The sequence below is a fragment of the Dermacentor albipictus genome, chromosome 1, assembly GCF_038994185.2.
Source record: "Dermacentor albipictus isolate Rhodes 1998 colony chromosome 1, USDA_Dalb.pri_finalv2, whole genome shotgun sequence".
Lineage (NCBI taxonomy): Eukaryota > Metazoa > Arthropoda > Arachnida > Ixodida > Ixodidae > Dermacentor > Dermacentor albipictus.
Window position 1 is genome coordinate 348,969,130 of NC_091821.1, and position 20,487 is coordinate 348,989,616.

Below are 20,487 nucleotides of genomic sequence, written 5' to 3' on the forward strand. Positions count from 1 at the left end.
CTGACAGCAACTTTTCACGAGCAGTTCTTGAGACGAACTTTAACACAACATTAGGTTTCTTCTTATCTTATCTTCTTCTTATCTTCTTCATTAAACATTAACCCAAATGCCACATTCATAATATATGCAGACGATACAAACATATTTTTTCTCCGGAAATGACATTCACGAACTGATACAATCGTGCAACACGATGATCTCGCTGGAAAAATGGTCCCACTCTAATCATATGCATGTTAATGAGAGAAAGGCAAAAGCGGTAATCTTCAGGCCGAAAAATAAACCGGTTTCTCTACACAAAGTATCATATTTAACTCCAGACAAATAGAAATAGTTGATCATTTTAAATGTCTCAGTGTAGTATTTTCTTCAACTATGTAATGGACAGCACATGTGGACCAAGTTGTCAAGCAATTAGCTAGAATAACTGGCACAATTGGCTGCATTAGATACATTCTTCCTAAGCCAATTAAACTGCTTCTTTACAAATAATTATTTTATTCTCACATTAACTATTGTGAGCTGGTAGGGGGCACTGCAACACCGTCCCGTCTACGAAAAAAATTTATATTTTGCAAAAAAAAGTCTCTTCGCAATGTCTTTAAATGTAAATTGTGGAACAACCACCAAACGCTTTTTTTCTTGAAACTGGTAAAATCAAAATCTTTGATTTGTATCAGTATAGGCTCAGCATTCGTTTTAAAATAGAAACAAGAAATAATATAAGTTACATTCAGCATCTAGCAAACTTATGAGAAAATAAAGAGAGTTACCCTTTCAGACACCCCAAAAACTGGTTAGTGCCAGGAGCATGCATCAATACGGGGAAAGAGCACCTCCAACACACACTTCCTTCCCATCTCAACGCGCACGAATCTGCTAACATCAACTTGTTTACCTATACCCAACGAGATATACGATCCATATGCAATTCATATGTAGTCTTGTAGTCATAGTCTGACTATGGGACCTCCTAGAGTTACTTCTGTAAAACATTTCAAACGCATCAATAAACTGAAACTGAAAGGAATGTACCACTGAGTAATCTTTACGTATAGTTAAGCTTAATATAGGATGCTTTCTTTGTTCTATTTTTATTGTGTCCATTATTCTTTGTCACTCATGCTGTTATTTTATGCATGTTATTTGACGATTGCCTTAAATAAGTGTAATCACGCTTCTAACAAAGTAATATGGTTTGTGCACATGTAAGTGCAGATAAGATTTTGTTTGGTCTTCTTATGTTCTTGCTATATTGTTATAATGTTAACCTGAAGCCATCATGTCTGCGACGAGATTGCCTGTCGCTGCTGTCTAAGACAGCTTATTTTGCAGCTCCCCTGTCTGTATTTTTTGAGGCAGAAATAAAATTATTATTATCATTAATTATCACCAGAGGTCGTGGGTTCGACCTCCCAACTAAAGATGTGCAATCTAGTGCATTAATTAATTATGTCCTAATTAATTTCACCTAATCAACACTAAATGTCATGTGTTCAAGTGCAGTAATGAACTCTATCATAATTAACAGTGCCTTAATTAACTTCACCTTAACATCAAAGGTCATAGGTTCAACTCCCACCAATGGTCCTGTTCGAGTGCCATAATGAACTCTAGCTTAATTAAACCTGCCTTAATTTACTTTGCCTTAATTCATTGTGCCTTAACTGACTCTGCCTTAATAAACTTTTTCTCAATTGATGTCGCTAACTGCCTCAATTGGCTCCCTTAACTTTTTGGACCATCAAGGTCACACCAATGCCGACAATGCTAGATTTGCCGCCTCATGAGCCATATAATGCTTCCGCATTAATAACCAACATAAGGTACAGGTGTGGAATTTTGCATAGTAGAGGGTAAAAAAAATCAAACCTAAGCTCGTTCAAAGCCTATACAAGATAAAAAGGAAACACTTCCAGTTAAGGGTGAGCAAAAACAGTGAGAACAAAATCAACACATAATAACAGGTCAAATTGCAAATGGCAAAAGTAAACGAAACATACAAGAAAACATATCATTTGTGAAGCATGCGCTGCTCATGTGATGCAAGGAAATGATGCGACATGTAAAGTTGACATTGCGCGTGGTCAAGAACAGCACCCGAATATGTTTCAGCATCAGATAAAATTGTGGAAGCACATTCCACTGCGCGATAATCCTATGCAAGTAATCAAGCACATATGTAATCAAGCACACAGACAAAACAAACAGAAGACAGTGTAACCAAATTGATAACATATGGGGCAGAAACTTGGAGACTGACAAAGAAGCTTGAAAACGAGTTAAGGACCACATAATGAGCGATGGAACGAAGAATGATAGGCGTAACGTTAAGAGGCAGGAAGAGAGCGCTGTGGATCAGAGAGCAAACAGGGATAGCCGATGTTCTAATTGACATTAAAGGAAAATTGACATTAATGGAGCTGGGTAGGTGATGTAATGCGTAGGTTAGGTAACCGGTGTACCATTAGAGTTACGTAATGGGTGCCAAGAGAAGGAAAACACAGTGGAGGACGGCAGAAGACTAGGTAGGGGAGACTAAATTAAGAAATTCGCAGGCGCAAGTTGGAATCGGTTGGCACAATACAGGGGCAGGGGTAATTAGAGATCACAGAGAAAGGCCTTCATCCTACAGTGGACTTAAAGTATAATGATGATGATGACGACGATGAAAACAAATTACAGCGCACGACATCTGATGAAATGATGAATATCTGATGTTTGTGAATAAGAAAAAAATTGTAGAAAATAAAAAGACAATTACAAGGCCACTGAATGTGCATCCCCGATGTGACGCAAACGACGAAATACAATAATTTGCATCTTCTCATTTTCAAATGTTGTAGCTTTTCTTTCTTTGCTGTCCTTTCATTATTGAGAGACTTCATGAAAAAAAAAACGGAGATGCAGATGAGGTTGTAAACCCACCCGTGCCAAGCCGCCGCGGTACATGCAGGCAGCCACGCACAAGACAGCAAAAAGCATAGCAGTAGGACTGCTCACAGCACCCTCTGCGCTTTCATTCTGGTAGCGTCCCACCTGCTCCATACGGCGCAGCGTGCGGATCGAAGACCAGCCAATATTCTAGGGATCATACCCTAATGCACAACACATGCATAATCTTCCCATTGTTAAACTTCACTTAATGTTTCAGCAACGTGTGCTACACTCTGCATGCCTCCGTCAGGAGCAATGGCTGCATTGACAGCAAAGAATTCAACGGAGCTTGCAGCTTCTGTGGTAACCTACCTTGCTTTCTCAGATGTCAAATAGTCCTAAATTCTTTTTTAAATATATTCTTCTGTGTTTGAGCCAAGTGTGCTAAAGAAACATGATCAGCCCATTTTCTCACTCGTAAATGCTGTTTGCAGCAAAATACCATGTCTACATTACCTGCAGGATGAACAGGCATGGTGCCTACAGATTGCTTATTATTGTGTCCATTCTAGCAATGACAGATATCCAGACGCTGTCTGTTACTATTAAGCAACAATAACTGTAAATCAACAAAAGGATGGAAAATGTCACACTTGAGCAAAAATATCTACTAGGGCAACAACTCTCAAACCCATTGGCAATAGGCAACCCAATCAGCTGTCAAAAATTACTAACAAATAATATCCTTCCCCCACAGTCCATGTGAAATGAAGAGTACAGTTCCTACATAAACGACCACACTCAGTTTTCACGGGCCTTGTTCAACTAAAAGCATAACAGACACACAGTACAAAGGCAGTACAACCAAGTGATCAGTGAAGTTGCAGAAACAAGGAGGAGGCAATCAGGAAGGACCCAATTGTCATGTGTGCAGGGAAGATGAAACGATAGAACATTTTTATTTCTTGTCAACTATTTATTAGCATAAGAAAATTTGGAGGAGGCTTAAGCTTCGCTTTTAAGAGTAGAACGTGATAGCATTCAAAGATCCCTGACTGCTTCTCACGCTTCCCAGCAACTGCAGCGTATGTAACCGTAATGTTTACTGGCAAATGCTCGTGGCGAACGCTACGCACGAAGGCAGGCTTTCTGGTCAAAACGCGGACTCTTGCAGGAGCCACGATTCAGCAGAGGCAAGTGCCTTCTGGAAGTCATTTAAGGACGCGGGTGCACTGCTCCGTGGACTTTTAGATATTTACGGGCCGGCGTGCGCAAATGGTGGATGCTATCTCTGGTCTGTGCATTTTCGAAATGCCGGAAAAGGAGTTTGTTTAAGTTTTCATGTAATAGAATCATGTTTTCTTGTATATTCAAATTACAATCCGAGAGTTATGTTTGTAAGTTGCGTGTAAGTCGTAGTTTACAATTTTTCCACAGTTAGCTTGAGAAATTCAATTAGTTCAGTGAATTCCTTGTGTCACACGAACGGCCTGGGTATGTGTGGTTCGAAAATCTTTTTGCTGATGCGACATCTGACGCTGACACCAGATTTTCTGCGACACGGGTTCCTTAATGCTATCACGTTAAAACAAACCCTAGTAGCACCAATCCGCCTTCTTTGATTAGATTTAACAGTTCAAAATATGCTTTGTGTGCGTCTACACTTGAGCATAGCGACAGAAAGGTTAATGCTGCCATCTAAGATTTTCTTTCAGGGTCAATGAGATTTCAACTCTGAATACAAAATTTTTTACCCGCTTTTTCTTTCACTAAAATCGAACTTGAATTGTTCTTACTTTTTGGTCAAGGTAGAATTTTCAGTTTTATAAGATTATGCAGTCTCTACAATCTTTATCTTTTGATTATAGCTTACCTGTCATATAATTCTGACTTATTTTACATTTACTGTAACCTCCCTGATACTTGGATAATCCCCCAGACTGGGTATGTGCCAGTAGATCACAAGGATCTACATCTACGCATGCACTGATTCGTAAGTCCACAATTAAAACTACCATCCTGGTTAACTTGCAAGGCTACAAGAGCAACTGGGAGCCAATCACACTAAACGAAATTCAACTGTAAGTTCCATAAACTTCACAATCATGAATAAATGCAGCAAAAAAACACATCACATTACTTGCCTTGCATTCCAAAGTGCTTTCATCTGTCTCACATGTGTGGTAGATCTCATCTACAGCTCTCTGCAGGTTCTCGAACAAGTACGCCCAGTAACGAGCACGAAGACCCTTATCAGGACCCCGTCCTGCTGATGAAGAACGAGCTCGCAGTTTCGAGCTTCCACGCACCGAGTTTGGCGAAGCCCCCATTGTCTGTGGAATCGGAGGCTTAAACACCGATGGAGAAGTCATAGATTTCTAGAAAGAAAGTCACATGTATTGCCAGACTGATGTTAGAATAATGTTTACAGAAAAAGCACCGACGAGAGAATACAGTGGTATCAGTCGTGCATGGTGGGATTGCCTTTAGCATAATTGTAGATTTCCAGAAAGAAATCCACGATTTCCCAGACTGATGTTGGGCTAACTTTTACAGATACAGCATCTACAGCAGAACACAGTGGCATCAATGGTGTGTGACGGGTTTCCTCAAGCGCAATCATCCAAAAATCACGAAATGAGTGTTCCCATATTACGTACGGGAATTGCTATAGACAGTAAATGCGAATAACCAGAGGCAACATAAACTGACAATGATATTATTATGCCGAGGATGGTATCTTGTGTGCTTTAGTCAAGACATATACAATAGTTATTGCAAATTTTGCGCACGCATCACTATAAACGCCTGTAAAGCGAAACAGCACAAAATGCTGCTTTCGGTGCGTTTTTTGTGCCGATAAATAATATGTATACATGTAAATTTTTTACAAGAGAACGTTAAGCAAGAAGTGCAGCGCATTATGGAATAATACTGCACCTAAATGCATAGAATCATTTACTCAAGGTAACTTTTAACTCCAATTCCACTTTTCCACACGAAACGGAAACTGGTGGAAGCGTTGCTTCCCGAGTCTTAAACTATGCTTGCTACGTTTCTCGCGTTATAAACCAGGCACATTCACTTTCATGTTTAGGCATCTTCCGCCATACGTTACAAATATGATGGCATGCAAACATGGAAAAGTTCGCAGAAGCGAATGAAATGTGTAGATGCTGCTTCAAAAGACATCGCGCGTCAGACCTTTTAAGGGTAACTCTGCCTACGCACTGTAAAATGGCACTTGAAGCACAGCGCGCTCCAGCTGAAATAGTTTGTAAAGCTGTCTACGGCATTCAATAGCACTGACGCGAAGCGAGCACGAAATAAGCACTGTTTACGGCGCATACTTACAAGCTTAGCGCAGCCTTCAGGCTCGGCGCCTGTTCGCACCTGCGCCTGGACGTTAACACTTTGTCAAAGGGGCCAATTGTTTCAGTCTTTCAAAAATATTAAAATGGCCCCGACCGGTTGCGACTAATAAGTTATGTACCTGAAGAACATCTCTATCAACGCCTAGTAACTTTGTAAGGCCCATCCAAATAACCCAAACAAATCGTCAACAGGCAATCATTTTCAGCTGTAGGGAACGCCGGAGCGGCCGGATACGGATAGGGATGCGGCTTCACGTTTTCGAATAGCCACCGGTAGCTGTGGTTGCTATGCCGCCTAATTCAACCACGGGTTCAACGTTGTAGGTGTTCTGTGGTTTAACGTCACCAGGTCCACATGCTTCGTAAGCCGTGAAGTTTGTTTACCTTACTTCGTTGAGATCATAGAGGAGCTTGCTTTTCATTCTTGGGTTGTACCCAGTTCCACGCTAGCGTTTACATGGCCTAAACATAGACATGCATCCGTGGATTGATGTGTGCTTGTGTCTAACGACGACCACGACTAACCTTGGTCATGTGAATTGGTTAGCGGACTAACGAATTTGTATATTTTTTTTCAATGCAGTACAATGCAAAAGTACCCGTGCCGCGCTGGCTGCCGTATATAGACGGCTGCGGGAATCCTTTCCCCAGTTCATAGTTTGACTGTACGGTCCCACTCACTGCAGCTTCTGTAAAAACCACTGTGTGATCGGCGCATCTCGCAGTGGCATCTGCCTCCTACTCGCCCTGGAACTCAAACTCATAAGCCATGCAAAATTTATTCAAATCATCCAATTTTCGTATAAAATAAATAGCGACGATGCGAGGTGTGGGAAAGGACCCGCGATCGTTAGTGGGAACCTTACTATATGATAGTTCTAGCGGCTGAAATAACATTCCAGCGGATTTATTGGATATTGAATAACGAAATCTACAAAATGTTGCACATTGTGAATGACAACCTATTCCTACTTAAGTGCACTGATTTTCCTTAGCAATAGATGGCATCACAAATGACTATGCTGAATTGTTATTAATTAAAGTGAAGCATTCTTTGCCCACTTTCCTGGGTTTGGCATGGATGCTGTTGGGTCGGTCGCTATCAATCAATGCCGTGTTCTGCGTGATATACACAAGAGTTTACGGAAGAAACGTCCGGGTTTGATTGCAAAGGGTGTGATCTTTTTGCAAGACAATATACGACCGCCCAACGCACATTTCAAACAATCCAGGAACTTGGCCTGGCAGATATTATTTTCTTGATGACCTTGCTAAAAAAGGGTAAAACACAGATTGGCCTATAATTAAATAGTAAGGAGCGATCGCCTTTTTTAAAAACTGGAGTAACCCTACTACATTTAAGCTTGCAAGGAAAGGCCCCTGTTTGAAACATGAGGTTAATAATTTCAGACAGTACAAATAATATTGATTTAGAAATTAATTTAACATGACCAGGATGAATGTTGTCTAGTCCAGCACTAGTCAGTTTTCAATTGTTGATTACTGATACCACCTCATCAGGAGTGGCTGGAGACATATAAAATGATTGTGGAAGGCGCTTTGATGCATATAAGTTCTGTTCAGCTAGAGTGGAGATATTAGGAAAAAAGAAATCACCGAAAGCATCTGCAATCATAAGTGGTTATAAATAAGTATTACCATCATGGGTTATTTTAGCTATGCTACCAGCTCCTTGCTTCCCATTCAAAAATGAGTTCACTATTTGCCATTTTTTTTCTTCATAATATTTGGTTTTAGCTTTTTTAAGCCATGAAGAGAGTGTGTTGCAGGATTTTTTGCACCGTGCATGTAGGTTTATATTGAATGGTTGTCTTTTTGCTTCTTTATAAAGGTTTTTCTCGTGTGTGCATGGCCTTTAGCAAACTATCGGTGACCCATGAATTCTGAGGTGAAGCTACTTTCTTTTTCCATTTGCTTATCTGAGAGTAGGTATGATAGTGTGATAACAACTTTGTTAGAAATCGCGAGAAGGCTACCTGCGGATCATTGGTGTCAAGAGCGAAAGACCAGTCAGTGTGAGATACAGCTTCTGAGAACAATTTTTTATCAAAAACAAGTTTAGTGTAAGAATTGGAATAGGAATAGTGTGCAGATGTAGTGCACAGAAAAAGGGGTCAGTAATGTCAGTTTCAAGTACTCCTGCATCAGGTGAATTCAAAAGATTAGACAATGCATGGTCGATTAGAGTGCTAGAATGCCCACGAACTGAACAAGTCAGAACATTGCTAAGACATTTGTAACCAAAACCCTGAAAACAAGACAAATAACTGACAGAGCTCAAGGATGACTCCATTAAACTTATGTTCGCGAGAGGAAAGTTAGGATTGAATTCCAACCAAACTGATTCGCAGTTTTGAATATTTAATGTGAGGTCGAGTCTTCGTTTGTACGGGATTCCAGACGAGATATAGACAGCCGCTCCACCATAGTTACTGGACTGCCTGTGGGTATACTCTGATATATAAGAAGGGAAACAGTACAAGTTTTTATCAACTTCACTAAGCCAGGTCTCTGAGACGGCAATGATTGAAAACGTGAATGAAAGAGTTGAAAGCAGATTCTAGAAATATCACTGTGGTGTTTGCGGAGGCTGCGCGCATTGAAATGAATAAGAGTGTGATTACTATTCTGAAGGAAGTCATTTAACTCGCTCATTGTGTAATATGATACCATGATGGAAGAAATGGGTTAAGGGAGGCGTAAGATTAATGCTGATTATTTAATGACTGCTAGGTCTGAATCATCGGCAATGTGGTACACTCTGGTTTTCGCGGTTTTTCTGGTCTTGATGGCAGACATGTAAAGTTATGTGGACTCCACATAAATGAACTCGCTTAAACTGAAATACAGAATAGATGGAACAAATGGTATCACTTTCAGTTGGCCACTCATAGGCACAATATTAACAAACTTGGGTTAAATAGAATCCATCTTTTCGTGAATTTTGGTTGAATGAAACTTTAACCAAATCTATCATTTACCTCATCAGCATATGGAATGGAAAAAGTCCTACAAACATGTCAAATAGTGAGGCTATATGTATAGTAAAAAAAAAACAATCCTTTAGGAAGTTGCAGGAAAGTTAATGAAAATTAATTATTTTGATGTTCCAACGGCGTTTCCATCATGATTGAACACATTCATAGGCAAGGAATGGTCCCAGAGGAGTAAGAGAGCACTATATGTAGTACAAGTAGGATTTTTCAGTCAGGCTGATACTATTCATTCACACCACAAGGAACAAGAGCTCCAATGATGTCTTTGTTACCTGCTCTGAAGACACAGTTAAAAACATTATTGGTGAAGTTCGTCATGAAGACTATGATCCTATTGACGAAGATATCGATACTACTGTTTCAATGTGCTTTAATGAATGGGACCAGATGGCAAGGGATGTAGTTGAAAGTCTCCAGTGCTATTTTGAATGCAAGGACTATGCAGGAGAACTGGGAATCTTTTTGTACACGAACATAACACTGCATAAAAGAAGCTACAATGTTAGAACCAGAGCACAGTACAGTGCCTTTATTTTTTTTCTTGACACAGTAATATCACAAAAACCCTTAGACACTTTTCAAATAAAATGATTGTTTTCATCTCCTAAATGAAGCTTTCCACTGAGTAAATGAAGCTAGCCACTCAGTATGAGGAACTGGGTGTGCTTGTTCTTGGTTAGCCCTACAGAATGGGCATATCCCACTACAATTACTATAAAAAACCTGAAGATGTGATGTTGGCTCACAGGTACCTCTCAAGCACACCAATTTGTTAACAGAACAGTGAATTGCATTTCACAGATTCTTTGATTTATTTTATTTCCTTTGATTTAGCCATCTGGTATTTGCCACTGGGGTGTGCCCATTCTTGGCCAATCCTGCAGGATGGGTTTGTCTCACTGTGACGTAAGAGGTACAGAATCCCTAAATGTTGCTTGATATGTGCCGCATCTTTCTGTGCATACACCTGTCATCACCAATCCTCCCTCAGAAAGCATTGTACATCACCCTTGTCCTTGTGCAACATTTGTGTGTATACATCTCACACTGTGCATCCACCTGATTTTGGGGTTTGAATTTCTGCACAGCTTGTAAACAACGCAGTGCATAAACCTCAAATTAAATTGCATGACAATAAAGTTGTGGCCTTTGTCGTGAATAAGCCTAAACATTCCATGATAATACACATTGCATAGTATGAAAGTAAGCAAAATTGCATGCATCGACAGCATGTGCGTTTGATGTGAATTTTTTTTAACAAACAATGCTAGTGTCACCAACAAACATACAGCTGCACAAGCCAGCAGGGAGAGGAACACGAGACTCATGGTCAGCAGTGGCATCATTCAGTGCAATGAACAATGCTTGTTTTCAAAATTAAATTTTTCTATTTCTCAATAATGTTAAATTAGTATAATTCGACTTTGCACTCCAGTAAAAACCTGGAAATGCAGTCAACAATCTGATCATATCAAAGCCACACCTCCCAGTTCATCTTACCTACATACCTGTCTAGAAAGGTTTTACGTTACTGAGGATTCGTCGCACCCAGATATCTGTACTGGAGCCCTTGAAGCACATCCCACTCTGAAATGCTCCACTACTGGATGGAGGCATCAGTAGCATAATGAACGTATGCAGGTTTCCAATCAGTGCCATCCTTGACCTTCGGACTTCCATCCATACAGAGTGCCATGTTTTCACAGCTGCTGTCATCCTGGACTTTCCACAGCATGGTAAGCTTTGAATTCATATAATTATCTCCAAACCTTTCGTGCAGTATAGCAAACTGATAATACAAAACAGAAAAAAATCTTTGTAGTAATTCTTGAAGTAGTTTGTATGACAGTTAACAGCGTGGCATTATTAGGCATTTGAGGGCATTTCAATTTTCAGTAGTACAATACACACATGTACTTCTTCAAAGCAGTTGCCACAGTGTAAGCTTATCCAGCTGCTTATGTATCCCTTCTATCCATTTAATATATTTCACAATATCAGTACAAAACTAATTGGAATTACACTATTTGCAGTTTGTTTTCAGTGGTAGCCATCACACAGAGCTATTATAGTCATCTAAGATCACTACAAGGCAAAGGCCTCTTACAAAAAGCTGCAAGTATACCCCTGTTTACAGTCAGCATAAACTAACCTAGACCTGCACATTTTCTAATCTGATCACTCCATTCTATTTCCTACCATGTGCGACTACATCTCCTTCACTTCACCTGCTATTCATTCGGTTACTCTAATAAAGTGCCAGTCATCTGTTAAAAATGTTGTACAGTCTACAGAGCTCAATGCCTTTTTTTTTTTACTAGAATGTGGAGTTCATGGATAAAAGCCAAAGTAGAGTCACACAGCAGTTTGGCTAGTGTGAAACCAGTTTCACATTACAGCTATGGCATCTTTCTATTGAATTTATAAAGAAATTCTGAATCAAGTACATTACAGATTACCCACACCTTGTACCCGCTCTCGTGTACATGTTTCCTTGTTCTGCTAGGTCGCAATGAATTCATACCTGCTAGCTCAACTTTCGTTGCTTTCTAAACAGCCTCACTCGCACTCTGTCAAGTATGCACATTACCAGAAAGGCAGAAATGTGTTTTTACGTAAATTGACATGCAAACAGCAGCACAAAATGTATTTCTGCTCTGCCAAGTAGTCACATGACCAGAAAGGAAGAAATGTGTTTTTATTTAAGCTAATCGGCATTCAAACAGCAACACAAGATGTATTTCTTGTGTACATAAAAGATATTAAAATGAGGCTTAAAAGTATGACCTGTGCCACAGCACAGACCATGCTGCAGAGATAGTTTCCAGGGGTAAGCATGCATGCTTTGCCGTTGCCTAGTCGAGGTCTTCAAAAATATTGTTGGGATCGCAGTTGCAGTACATCTCCTCAAAGAAATCATCCATGTTCTTGGCAGCTTCAATTTCCATTGTCCTTTCTTCGTGGGCCACTGGATCAAAAGGCAATACCTTCCGAGGACGTTCACAGACTGAAAACAGAAAGAGGAAAAAGCATAGTTTAGGATGGGGTCTTACCAATGTCTATTGCTCTACATATTACCCATAATATAACATGTCTCCTTGGCAAACATTTCATCTAATAGCTTTCTCTCTCTCTCCATAGTGAATTTCGTATGGTATTCCCATTATTATTATAACAACAGCAATAATAATAATAAAGGCTGTCTCATGAAGTCACACATACACTCTCAGGAGAATTCAATCACTATATGTGGCATCACAATCTCCACTGTCCCCAGAAATGCATGTGCTAGGTTGACTTAACTGCTTAATGTGGATGTAAAATGCTTAAAGTTCAATTAGTCTAATTCAAAATACAATAGTGTACCTAAAGAAAGGCATTTAGGACTTAAAGCAAATCTAAATTGGGCAGCCAGCAAATCCGATGCATATATTTCAATAAGCGTCATTATCACCACATGCATGTTCTAATGAGACCTGAAGAGCTTTGAACTCTGCAAGTATCATGTTTTCTGGACTATAAGTCGCACCTTTGTATAAGTTGCACCCAGCCCTTCTTGGTAGTTTTGAAGGAAAAATTGGTATATAAGTCGAAGCGGTGTATAAGATGCACTTATTTTAACTCAATTAGGGTGATCAAACACAATTATGCATGCTTGTATTGTACGCTTATCACAAAATGCCATACTTAACCGTTTCGGAGCATCAAATATCTGTAAACAAAATTTTCACAAACTGCGAACTCTAGCAGAAAAAAGCTTCAACAAGCACTCCTCTTAGGTGCAGAAAGCCAACGTTTATTCCACATTTATCACCAACATGCATGGCTTTAGGCATATATGTCGCACCATTGTACAAAATGCAGCGTCAAAAATTCTTTTTTGAGAAAAAAATAGCACTAGTTATAGTACAGAAATTACGGTACTTCAAGTGTTCGGACTTCAACTTTCCTAGCACTGACCCATACTCCTGCAACATGAGTTACGGGTTAAGCATTTATTCATGTGATGTGGCAATTACATGAGAAGCTAACCAAGTACAATTTTAGTCAAACGTTCCCAGGCCACAGCATGCGCACACATGACTTGCAGATGAGTAGCAGGGCTCCTGAAGCAATTTTGACACCCAGAAGCTGTGAACTGTGAGAAATAGTGTCCCTTTCCCTCTTCCAAGCCTTGGAACTCTTAGAAGCTGATACAAGCACTGCTGCAGGACACGAAGTCAATGTGTTTGCACATGCTGTAGCCTGGGAACTTTTGAAGATACAAGTCCACAGCACAAATTATCACCACCTGTTAAACGCACAATCAAGCAATCATTATTCTGAAAGTTGGTAGAGGATGAATGTATGTAAAGCCTGGGACAATGAAAAGCTAGTAGCTTTTCATTGTCTTTCGTATGAACCACGAACTGATGCAACCAGTGTTGGCAAATTTTTCCATAGGATGTCGCTAAATTTTGCTGCAATGTCGCTAGAATTGTTGCTAAAACTGTTGATTAAACTTTAGGTAATGCAGACATTGTGGAGCTCTGTAACATAAGCTAATATGGCATAAATCATCTACAAAGTGTTTCAAGTTCATCTAGTTTCCTTGCAGGTGAGCAATAAACAGTTAATTTAACAACCAGGTGTAAACGACCTTTACTTTGCCAATACATTTATATAACAACGGACAATTACAGCAATTCTGTGTTTACCTTCAGAATGTAAGCTTACAAACACAGACCAATATAAAGAAACACCAGTAACCCCATTTTCTAGCACAAAAAGGCACTTGGTCTACATTACTGCTGCAAATTTTCTAGTCATTAGCACTAGTACAGAGACCTAAATTCTGCAATGCATGCTTGGCCACATCTACTTCACACTGGAATGACAATTACAGGACCTTTGTACAGGTCAAATTGCTTTGCTTTTGCCTCTTAATCTACGTGAAACCTCTCTGCAGTACTGATTGATAATAAAGTCATACAAAACAGCAGTGGCATATTCAGATTAGCATGAACAAGCCTAGCCGTTGTAATATTTACGCCTTTCCACAGTTAATAGGTCTTATCATTCACTCACTGCATTCCAAATCACCAAAAGATTTATTATAAAGGGTTTTGGCAAATCAACTTACTTCTATACTTGTGCACGACCACCAATCGAGCGTATTTAGTGAAACTGCACAACCTGTAGCACTAAGACCTTCTTAAATCAATTTTGTAAAATGCATAAAAAAAAACAACATTTTATGAGCACATTTTGTGAGCCTGCACTGTGACCACCATGCTGTGATGCATGAGCACAATATGAAAACTGCCAGTGTGAAGGCAACCACTTATGATAGTCAAGAAGCCCACATGTCAGACATGCTAATTTCAGCCACTTGCATGTAGCTTTTTCATAATATAAGTGCATTCAAAAAAGCCATTTTCGAAGCAATATTCCTAGCTTCCAAGTGACTAAACTGTCACAATTTTTTCTCTCATGTTGCTAAAAAGAAGTAGCTGCTCGCTAATAGAAAAATCTGTTATGAAGCAAATAACAAAGCCACTAAACTTAGCAACAAAATCACTAAAATGGCAACACTGGATGCAACTAGGCAGCTGTTTAAATTATGCAAAACAGGTTTCTGAGCACACTGCGAACTGCAAGAAGGCAAGAAGGTGAGTTAATTGCTGACATCAGGTTGACTTGTTATTGCAATTACTGGATATTGCTCCAGATTTGGCCTAATGGAAATAATTTCTAATTTAGTTGGATGACATAGCAATGCAGCAATTTTTCGCTCTCATTCGCTTGGTGCAAGGAGGCATAAAGTATATATGCCAGCCACATAATCACAAGGGTCCCGATTTGCTTTCAGCCGGCATCAAAGCAAACATGCTCTAAATACAGCGTGCAAAGACAAACCTGTGAATGATGGGTCTTTCCAAGCTTTGGACGCAATAATAATGTCATCATCACTGTCACTCATTCCAACATGGTCCAGACTATAGCGAATATGCGGCATCTGCAACCAGGATCACATGTAATTATTGCCCCACAAATTGAGCTCACCTCAGTCTGATTTAAGGACAGCTCATAGGTGGTCTTAGTACTTACCCACATAAATAACCTCAAGAAATATAAAATAAATTTGCATCAACTGTTGTGATTTATTACTTTGGTTAAAGGGAAACTAAAGGCAAATATTAAGTCAAGCTAAAGTGATAGATTAGTCCTTGAGTATCTCTAAGGCATCAATATTATCGCGAACACAGCCTGAATTATCAAGAAATGGAGGTAAATGCAGGACATGATTAGAGGCTCCCCCGGGCCATTCAAGTACTTGCCCAATGACGACAGCACTCCTCAGTTAAATTCTGTCACTAGTACTCAACTACTCGTAGCACAAAACATCTTTGTATTGTATCATAAGACGAAATAAAATGCTACTTGCCCAGTTCTATTTCGCTTTTAGAAAAAAGAACTCATTTAAATAACCCTGATAACGACATGAGCGGTCGAAAGGTTTCGTTTTCGCTCGACTCCACGCCGCCCACGCTTTCGCGTTTCAATAGTTGTCGTGTAGCGCTGCGCTGGCTTTGCTGACTTGCGAAACTCACACAGACTGCAAGTAACAGAGAATTAAGCTTCCTTGTGGGATGCCCGAACGGTCGCCACTTGACCAAAGGGCAGCTGCAGCGGCGAACCCTCCACTCTGTCTTGGCTCGGTACCACCATCTGTCGGGCACCGCTTTACTCATCGAAGGCAGCAAAGGATGGTGATGGCATATGCAACGTCACCACTCTCCCGGTGGGATTACGGGAGGTTTGAATTGCGATGAAGGTATTCAGACCCTTCAGATACAATTTTTTCGTAAACTAAGTATTTTCTTGGCACGAAACAAGCATTGCAAGGTTTCTGGAATGCTATTTAAACAGTCCACATCGACTTAGTATTTGCCTCCTTTAAAAGGGTTATTCCTTCGTACACTGAAGTAGCATTCACAGATCATAATTAAGCTGTAAATAAAGGTGCATTGATATTTGAAATTCTAAATATGAATAAAATAGTCCTTGTTACTATATCAGGGTGTCTACGAATTTGACATTTTCAAATTCCCTGAGTTTTCCAGGTTTTCTCTGAGCGACACAGAACTTGTCAAGACAATATGTCAAGACAGGTTAACACCACATTGCCTGATGCTGTCACTCTCAATTAAGTAAGCATTCTAAAAAAATTTAAAAACTTAATTCAGTTTGAATAGTAAGGAGTAGTGTTTATCTTATTCAAAATAGAAAACTGAAGGTAGGGAATAGTAAAATACACAGCAAATAAGATATCTTCGGAAAAAAAAAAATGATCAAGCCCATTGTAAATCAAGTCAAACATTTTCAAATACGAATAAAAAGAGATGCATAAAGAAGCAAATATTTTTTAATATGAGCTATTTCTACCAAGTGACAGCAAGATCATTGGTATAGGCGCAAACTTTATCACAAGTGAGATTTTATCAGTTGTTGGAAAGTAAACCTGAACTGTCCTCACATATTCTTAGCCCTTGCACAATGGCTCCGTTTTGTGTTTCACTGCTTTCAAAAGTTTATTTTGGTTTATGAGGGTCACCTGCATCTTTGCGTCAGCCAACACTTTGCTTTTTGAGCTCCAGCTCCTCCAAAGAAGAGGTGACACTCTTCCTTTCCCAATCATTCCGCAATGCGTCGGTCATTTCTGTTCCTGTGCTCATTCCGCCGTGCGTTCACCCCACGGACCATTTGAAGCATCCTCTTGGTCAGTTGTACAGTCAACATCCGATTTTTCGTACTCCCTAGGGGCCACGGAAACGTCCAAGAAATCAAATTGGGCAGTCCGAAAAAAATGAATGCATATATTTTACTGCCCTTAAGGGCTCAAATCCTCACAGGCACGTCTGAAAAAGCTCTGAAAGCCAGCCAGTACACTTATTAGGCGTATCGGTGCTCGTACTGTGACAGGAGACGGCGGGTGCATGCGTGTATGAATATGGAACACGTACTGTGTCCCGTGACAATTGCCCCTTCCCACACTTGTTAAGCTTCACCGCAATACGTGACGTATGCTTCACCGCGTAACATCACTTTGCTAAGGCGAAGCTGCCTTTCGGGAACCGGCATTATCCAACGCGTCATGTTTTCTAAGCTTCAAAGCCAATCGCGAGGCTTACAGAGGCGGAGTCGGTGCCATTACTGACAGCGGCGGATGCTTTCAATGAAAAACATGGCACCGAATGGCATGAACCTTAATAACGAACGTCGACGCAGCTAAGCCTGGCGTTGCCGCGGTGGTGGCTACTTCTGCCAACGGATCTGCGTGCGAAAGTGCTGGTTCGAGGCGGCGAGATAATCAAGATGGTGGTGCTGGCTTTGATTAATGCCGTTTCGGATCTACGGTCGCGGTAGAAAGCCCGGAAAATCGGACAGCGAGGGGTTCTTGCGGCTGAAATTACAAATGTTCTTACACATTGACTCTATGGAGCATGTGGGGGTGCCGCGAAGCCGTCTGCATTATCGGGCATTTCACAAAAATCGGGCGTCAAGAAAATCGGTCGTTGACTGTACACTGGCAACTCCTCCAGCCGACGACACGGCGTCAAAGACCGTTACGATTCCTCTCTTCTACTCGAGCCAGCAGTAGGGCAACTTTCATTCCCTTTCAGAAAAATGACAGCTAATTCTGATTGAAGCACAAATTCCCTGAGCTTTCCCCGAGTTTTTCCAGACTATCCAAAATCTCTGAGAATTCCAGGTTTCCCCGGGTGGCAGACACCCTGTATATTTGATTTGTACTTGGTTCAAGAAGTCCTTATTTGAAGTTGCCGAATATCCATTTCCATTCAAGCATAAATGATAGCAGCACTTTATTCGATTCTACACAAAGCAAGACAGGTGCTAGTAGTGAGTGTTGTGAATGATTCTGTTACATGAGAATCGCAGCTACAGCACAGAGGCAGCAAGCAGTTTCTGAGCAAACGCATGAAGTATTTAATTCTAGCATACTCATTTTTGGTTTTTCATTTGGGCAGCCTATGAGTCTTTTGGCCCAATTTAGACAAAATATTTTTTTACTTGGTCACTGCCATCACGTTTGCATTCCTGCAAACAGGTGTGCAACACTGTAGTAGTACACTTCGTTCCTTCAACAAACATTGTAAGCACCTGGAGGCATAGCGCACCTTTGTTCCAATACTGCAATAGCCATGGGGTACCAGATATGATTCCATTTCAACGTTTTCTACATCTCTGCACAACCTTTCTTCCATAGTTTATTTAGAGTAGAAAAATATGAGGTACTCGTTTCGGTGTGAAGGCCCACTTATCTTGAATATTCATATTTGACCTGATCAGAAAATTTCACTAATCGAACACTCCTATTGAGAGCCTAATCATCATTTCAAGTGTTTGTTTCGGTTGTAGTGGCCTTGTCCTGCAACTGAACATGAAAATCTATCCCTATAAAATGCGCTGTCCTGTATGCTGTGAAAAAGAAACACAACAATATGCTTACAGCAAAAATTAGGCAAATTTGTCGCACTGTACTCAATTTATTACATTAATAGTACATTGTCAGTTATTTAACAGTTGTAGTAATAAAAATAATAATTCAATTGTAATAATAAATAAAGCACCCATACAGTGTGCTAAAGACAGCTTTGAAAAGCATAAATGATGTTGTTTTTTCCTGATCTATATGTGTTTATGTAGTCATTGGCAGTACTACTTAAATGCACAATTGTATCTGCAATTCCAGCATGCTTCAGAAGAACTTCAGTTTGGCCTAGTTGGTGTTTACTGCATATCATATTGACCACAAATAAAGATGGGGACCCATGTTGTTTTTGTATTCTCTTCCGCTGTCCCCATCGTTATTTGCGGTCAATATGATATCCGGCATGCTTCTCCAGACAAAAAAAGATCACAAAATTAACTAGGCCAGAAGAGGTTACTAGACAATATGAAAACAACTTTTTAAGTTTAGACTGCTTTGCAAGTTGCTAGAAACATGCAGCGCTCAATGAACTTTCCTCCTATAACCATCATAATATGATGGTTAATTTTAAACATATTATGTTTAATATGTGGTCAGAAGTCAGGTTTCTGAAATATTCCATTTTCTCTCCTTTCCGACATTGGATATGAGCCAACTATATAAACAGAAATTGCTGATGACTTGTCAGCATGCCAAAAAAGAAAGACAAGAAAAAATATGTTTGTAAATAGAAATCAGAGCCAACAACAATTGACAAAATTAAAAAAGGCGTACCTTTCGCTTGTGTCTTGTCAGAAATTTCCATTTCAACTCGGCCTTTGCTTTCTTTAGGTTAACAGTCAGGGATTTCTCCTTCTTCGTTAGGCTTGTTTGCGAAGGTTCAATTGCAGCAAACAGCTTTTCGTGAACCAAAAAATCACGCTCTGTCGTTGTAATCCTGTTTCCATGACAAAAACAGCCGTAAAACTCTCACCTTTCCACTCTACACCAAAACATGTACTCATGAATTAAAGGCCCTGTGACACCTTTAATAAGCTTACAAAGAAAACCAAGCTTTAAATGCACATAAACAGTGTAAAGTGAGCTGGCGAGAGACTGAACAAAACCTCAAAAGACGAAGGACAAGAAGGGGAACAGAACACCTACCAGCACTGGTGTCTGTTCTGCTTCTTGTTCTTCGTCTTTTCACATTGTTCCCCTGTCAGGTATGTATCAATTAGCCCCCAAGCTGCCATGGTGTAAACAAAACCTGTTTCTTGGCAACTTCATGTTGATGGTTTCTACAGTGTCATCTGCTCATTGCCTAAAGGAAATTATGCAATGACCTGACCTGTGGCTTTAATATAAAGCTCAAATTGCTTCAGGCAGAACCTGCAGAGACAGATCAGGTCTAAACTGTCAGGTCATAGCAATGTTACAGCATTTTAAACATAAAACAGCTTAAAACAATGTTATATCAGTGACTTCTAACAATAATGATTAAATGTTCTCTAGTTTCTCACACTTTACGTTTATCCCTAGACAAGCACTAAAATTCAATTAGGTCTACGGACATGGTAGCACTGAGATTGAGGGCCAAGTCAATAACAGGAAAGGCTGACCTGAGGCACAGTGTAGTTGCAGTCAAGTTCAGCTTGTAATCTGTTACATTCATGACAGGGATGTCCACATGCACGAAATTACGATCTTGCCACCATAGCACAGTTGGCTGATAGCTAAGGAA

The 20,487-nt window shown here is 40.1% G+C and overlaps 2 protein-coding genes and 1 long non-coding RNA gene across 12 annotated transcripts in view; 1 reads left to right on the top strand and 2 right to left on the bottom strand.

Moving 5' to 3' along the window:
• The window catches only part of ssp3 (short spindle 3), a 249,820-nt gene extending 243,349 nt beyond the window's left edge, over positions 1-6,471 (bottom strand). For both annotated transcript variants that reach the window (XM_065424845.1, XM_065424929.2), the window contains exons 1-2: positions 6,232-6,471; positions 5,022-5,255 (exon numbers count right to left, since the gene is read on the bottom strand). In XM_065424845.1, the coding sequence (XP_065280917.1) occupies positions 5,022-5,249 (228 nt within the window). In that variant the 5' untranslated portion in view covers positions 5,250-5,255; positions 6,232-6,471. The remainder of the gene's footprint in view (positions 1-5,021; positions 5,256-6,231) is intronic.
• A 29-nt stretch (positions 6,472-6,500) lies between these two features.
• Positions 6,501-20,487, top strand: part of LOC135896563 (uncharacterized) — a 94,927-nt gene continuing 80,940 nt past the window's right edge. For all 6 annotated transcript variants that reach the window (XR_010562758.1, XR_010562776.1, XR_010562770.1 and 3 more), the window contains exons 1-2: positions 6,501-6,613; positions 10,910-11,004. This is a non-coding gene — a long non-coding RNA (uncharacterized lncRNA). The remainder of the gene's footprint in view (positions 6,614-10,909; positions 11,005-20,487) is intronic.
• LOC135896166 (uncharacterized) overlaps positions 11,949-20,487 on the bottom strand; it is a 95,324-nt gene continuing 86,785 nt past the window's right edge. For all 4 annotated transcript variants that reach the window (XM_065424616.1, XM_065424756.2, XM_065424567.1 and 1 more), the window contains exons 30-33: positions 20,366-20,479; positions 19,539-19,701; positions 15,167-15,266; positions 11,949-12,275 (exon numbers count right to left, since the gene is read on the bottom strand). In XM_065424616.1, coding sequence (XP_065280688.1) covers positions 12,124-12,275; positions 15,167-15,266; positions 19,539-19,701; positions 20,366-20,479 — 529 coding nt within the window. In that variant the 3' untranslated portion in view covers positions 11,949-12,123. The remainder of the gene's footprint in view (positions 12,276-15,166; positions 15,267-19,538; positions 19,702-20,365; positions 20,480-20,487) is intronic.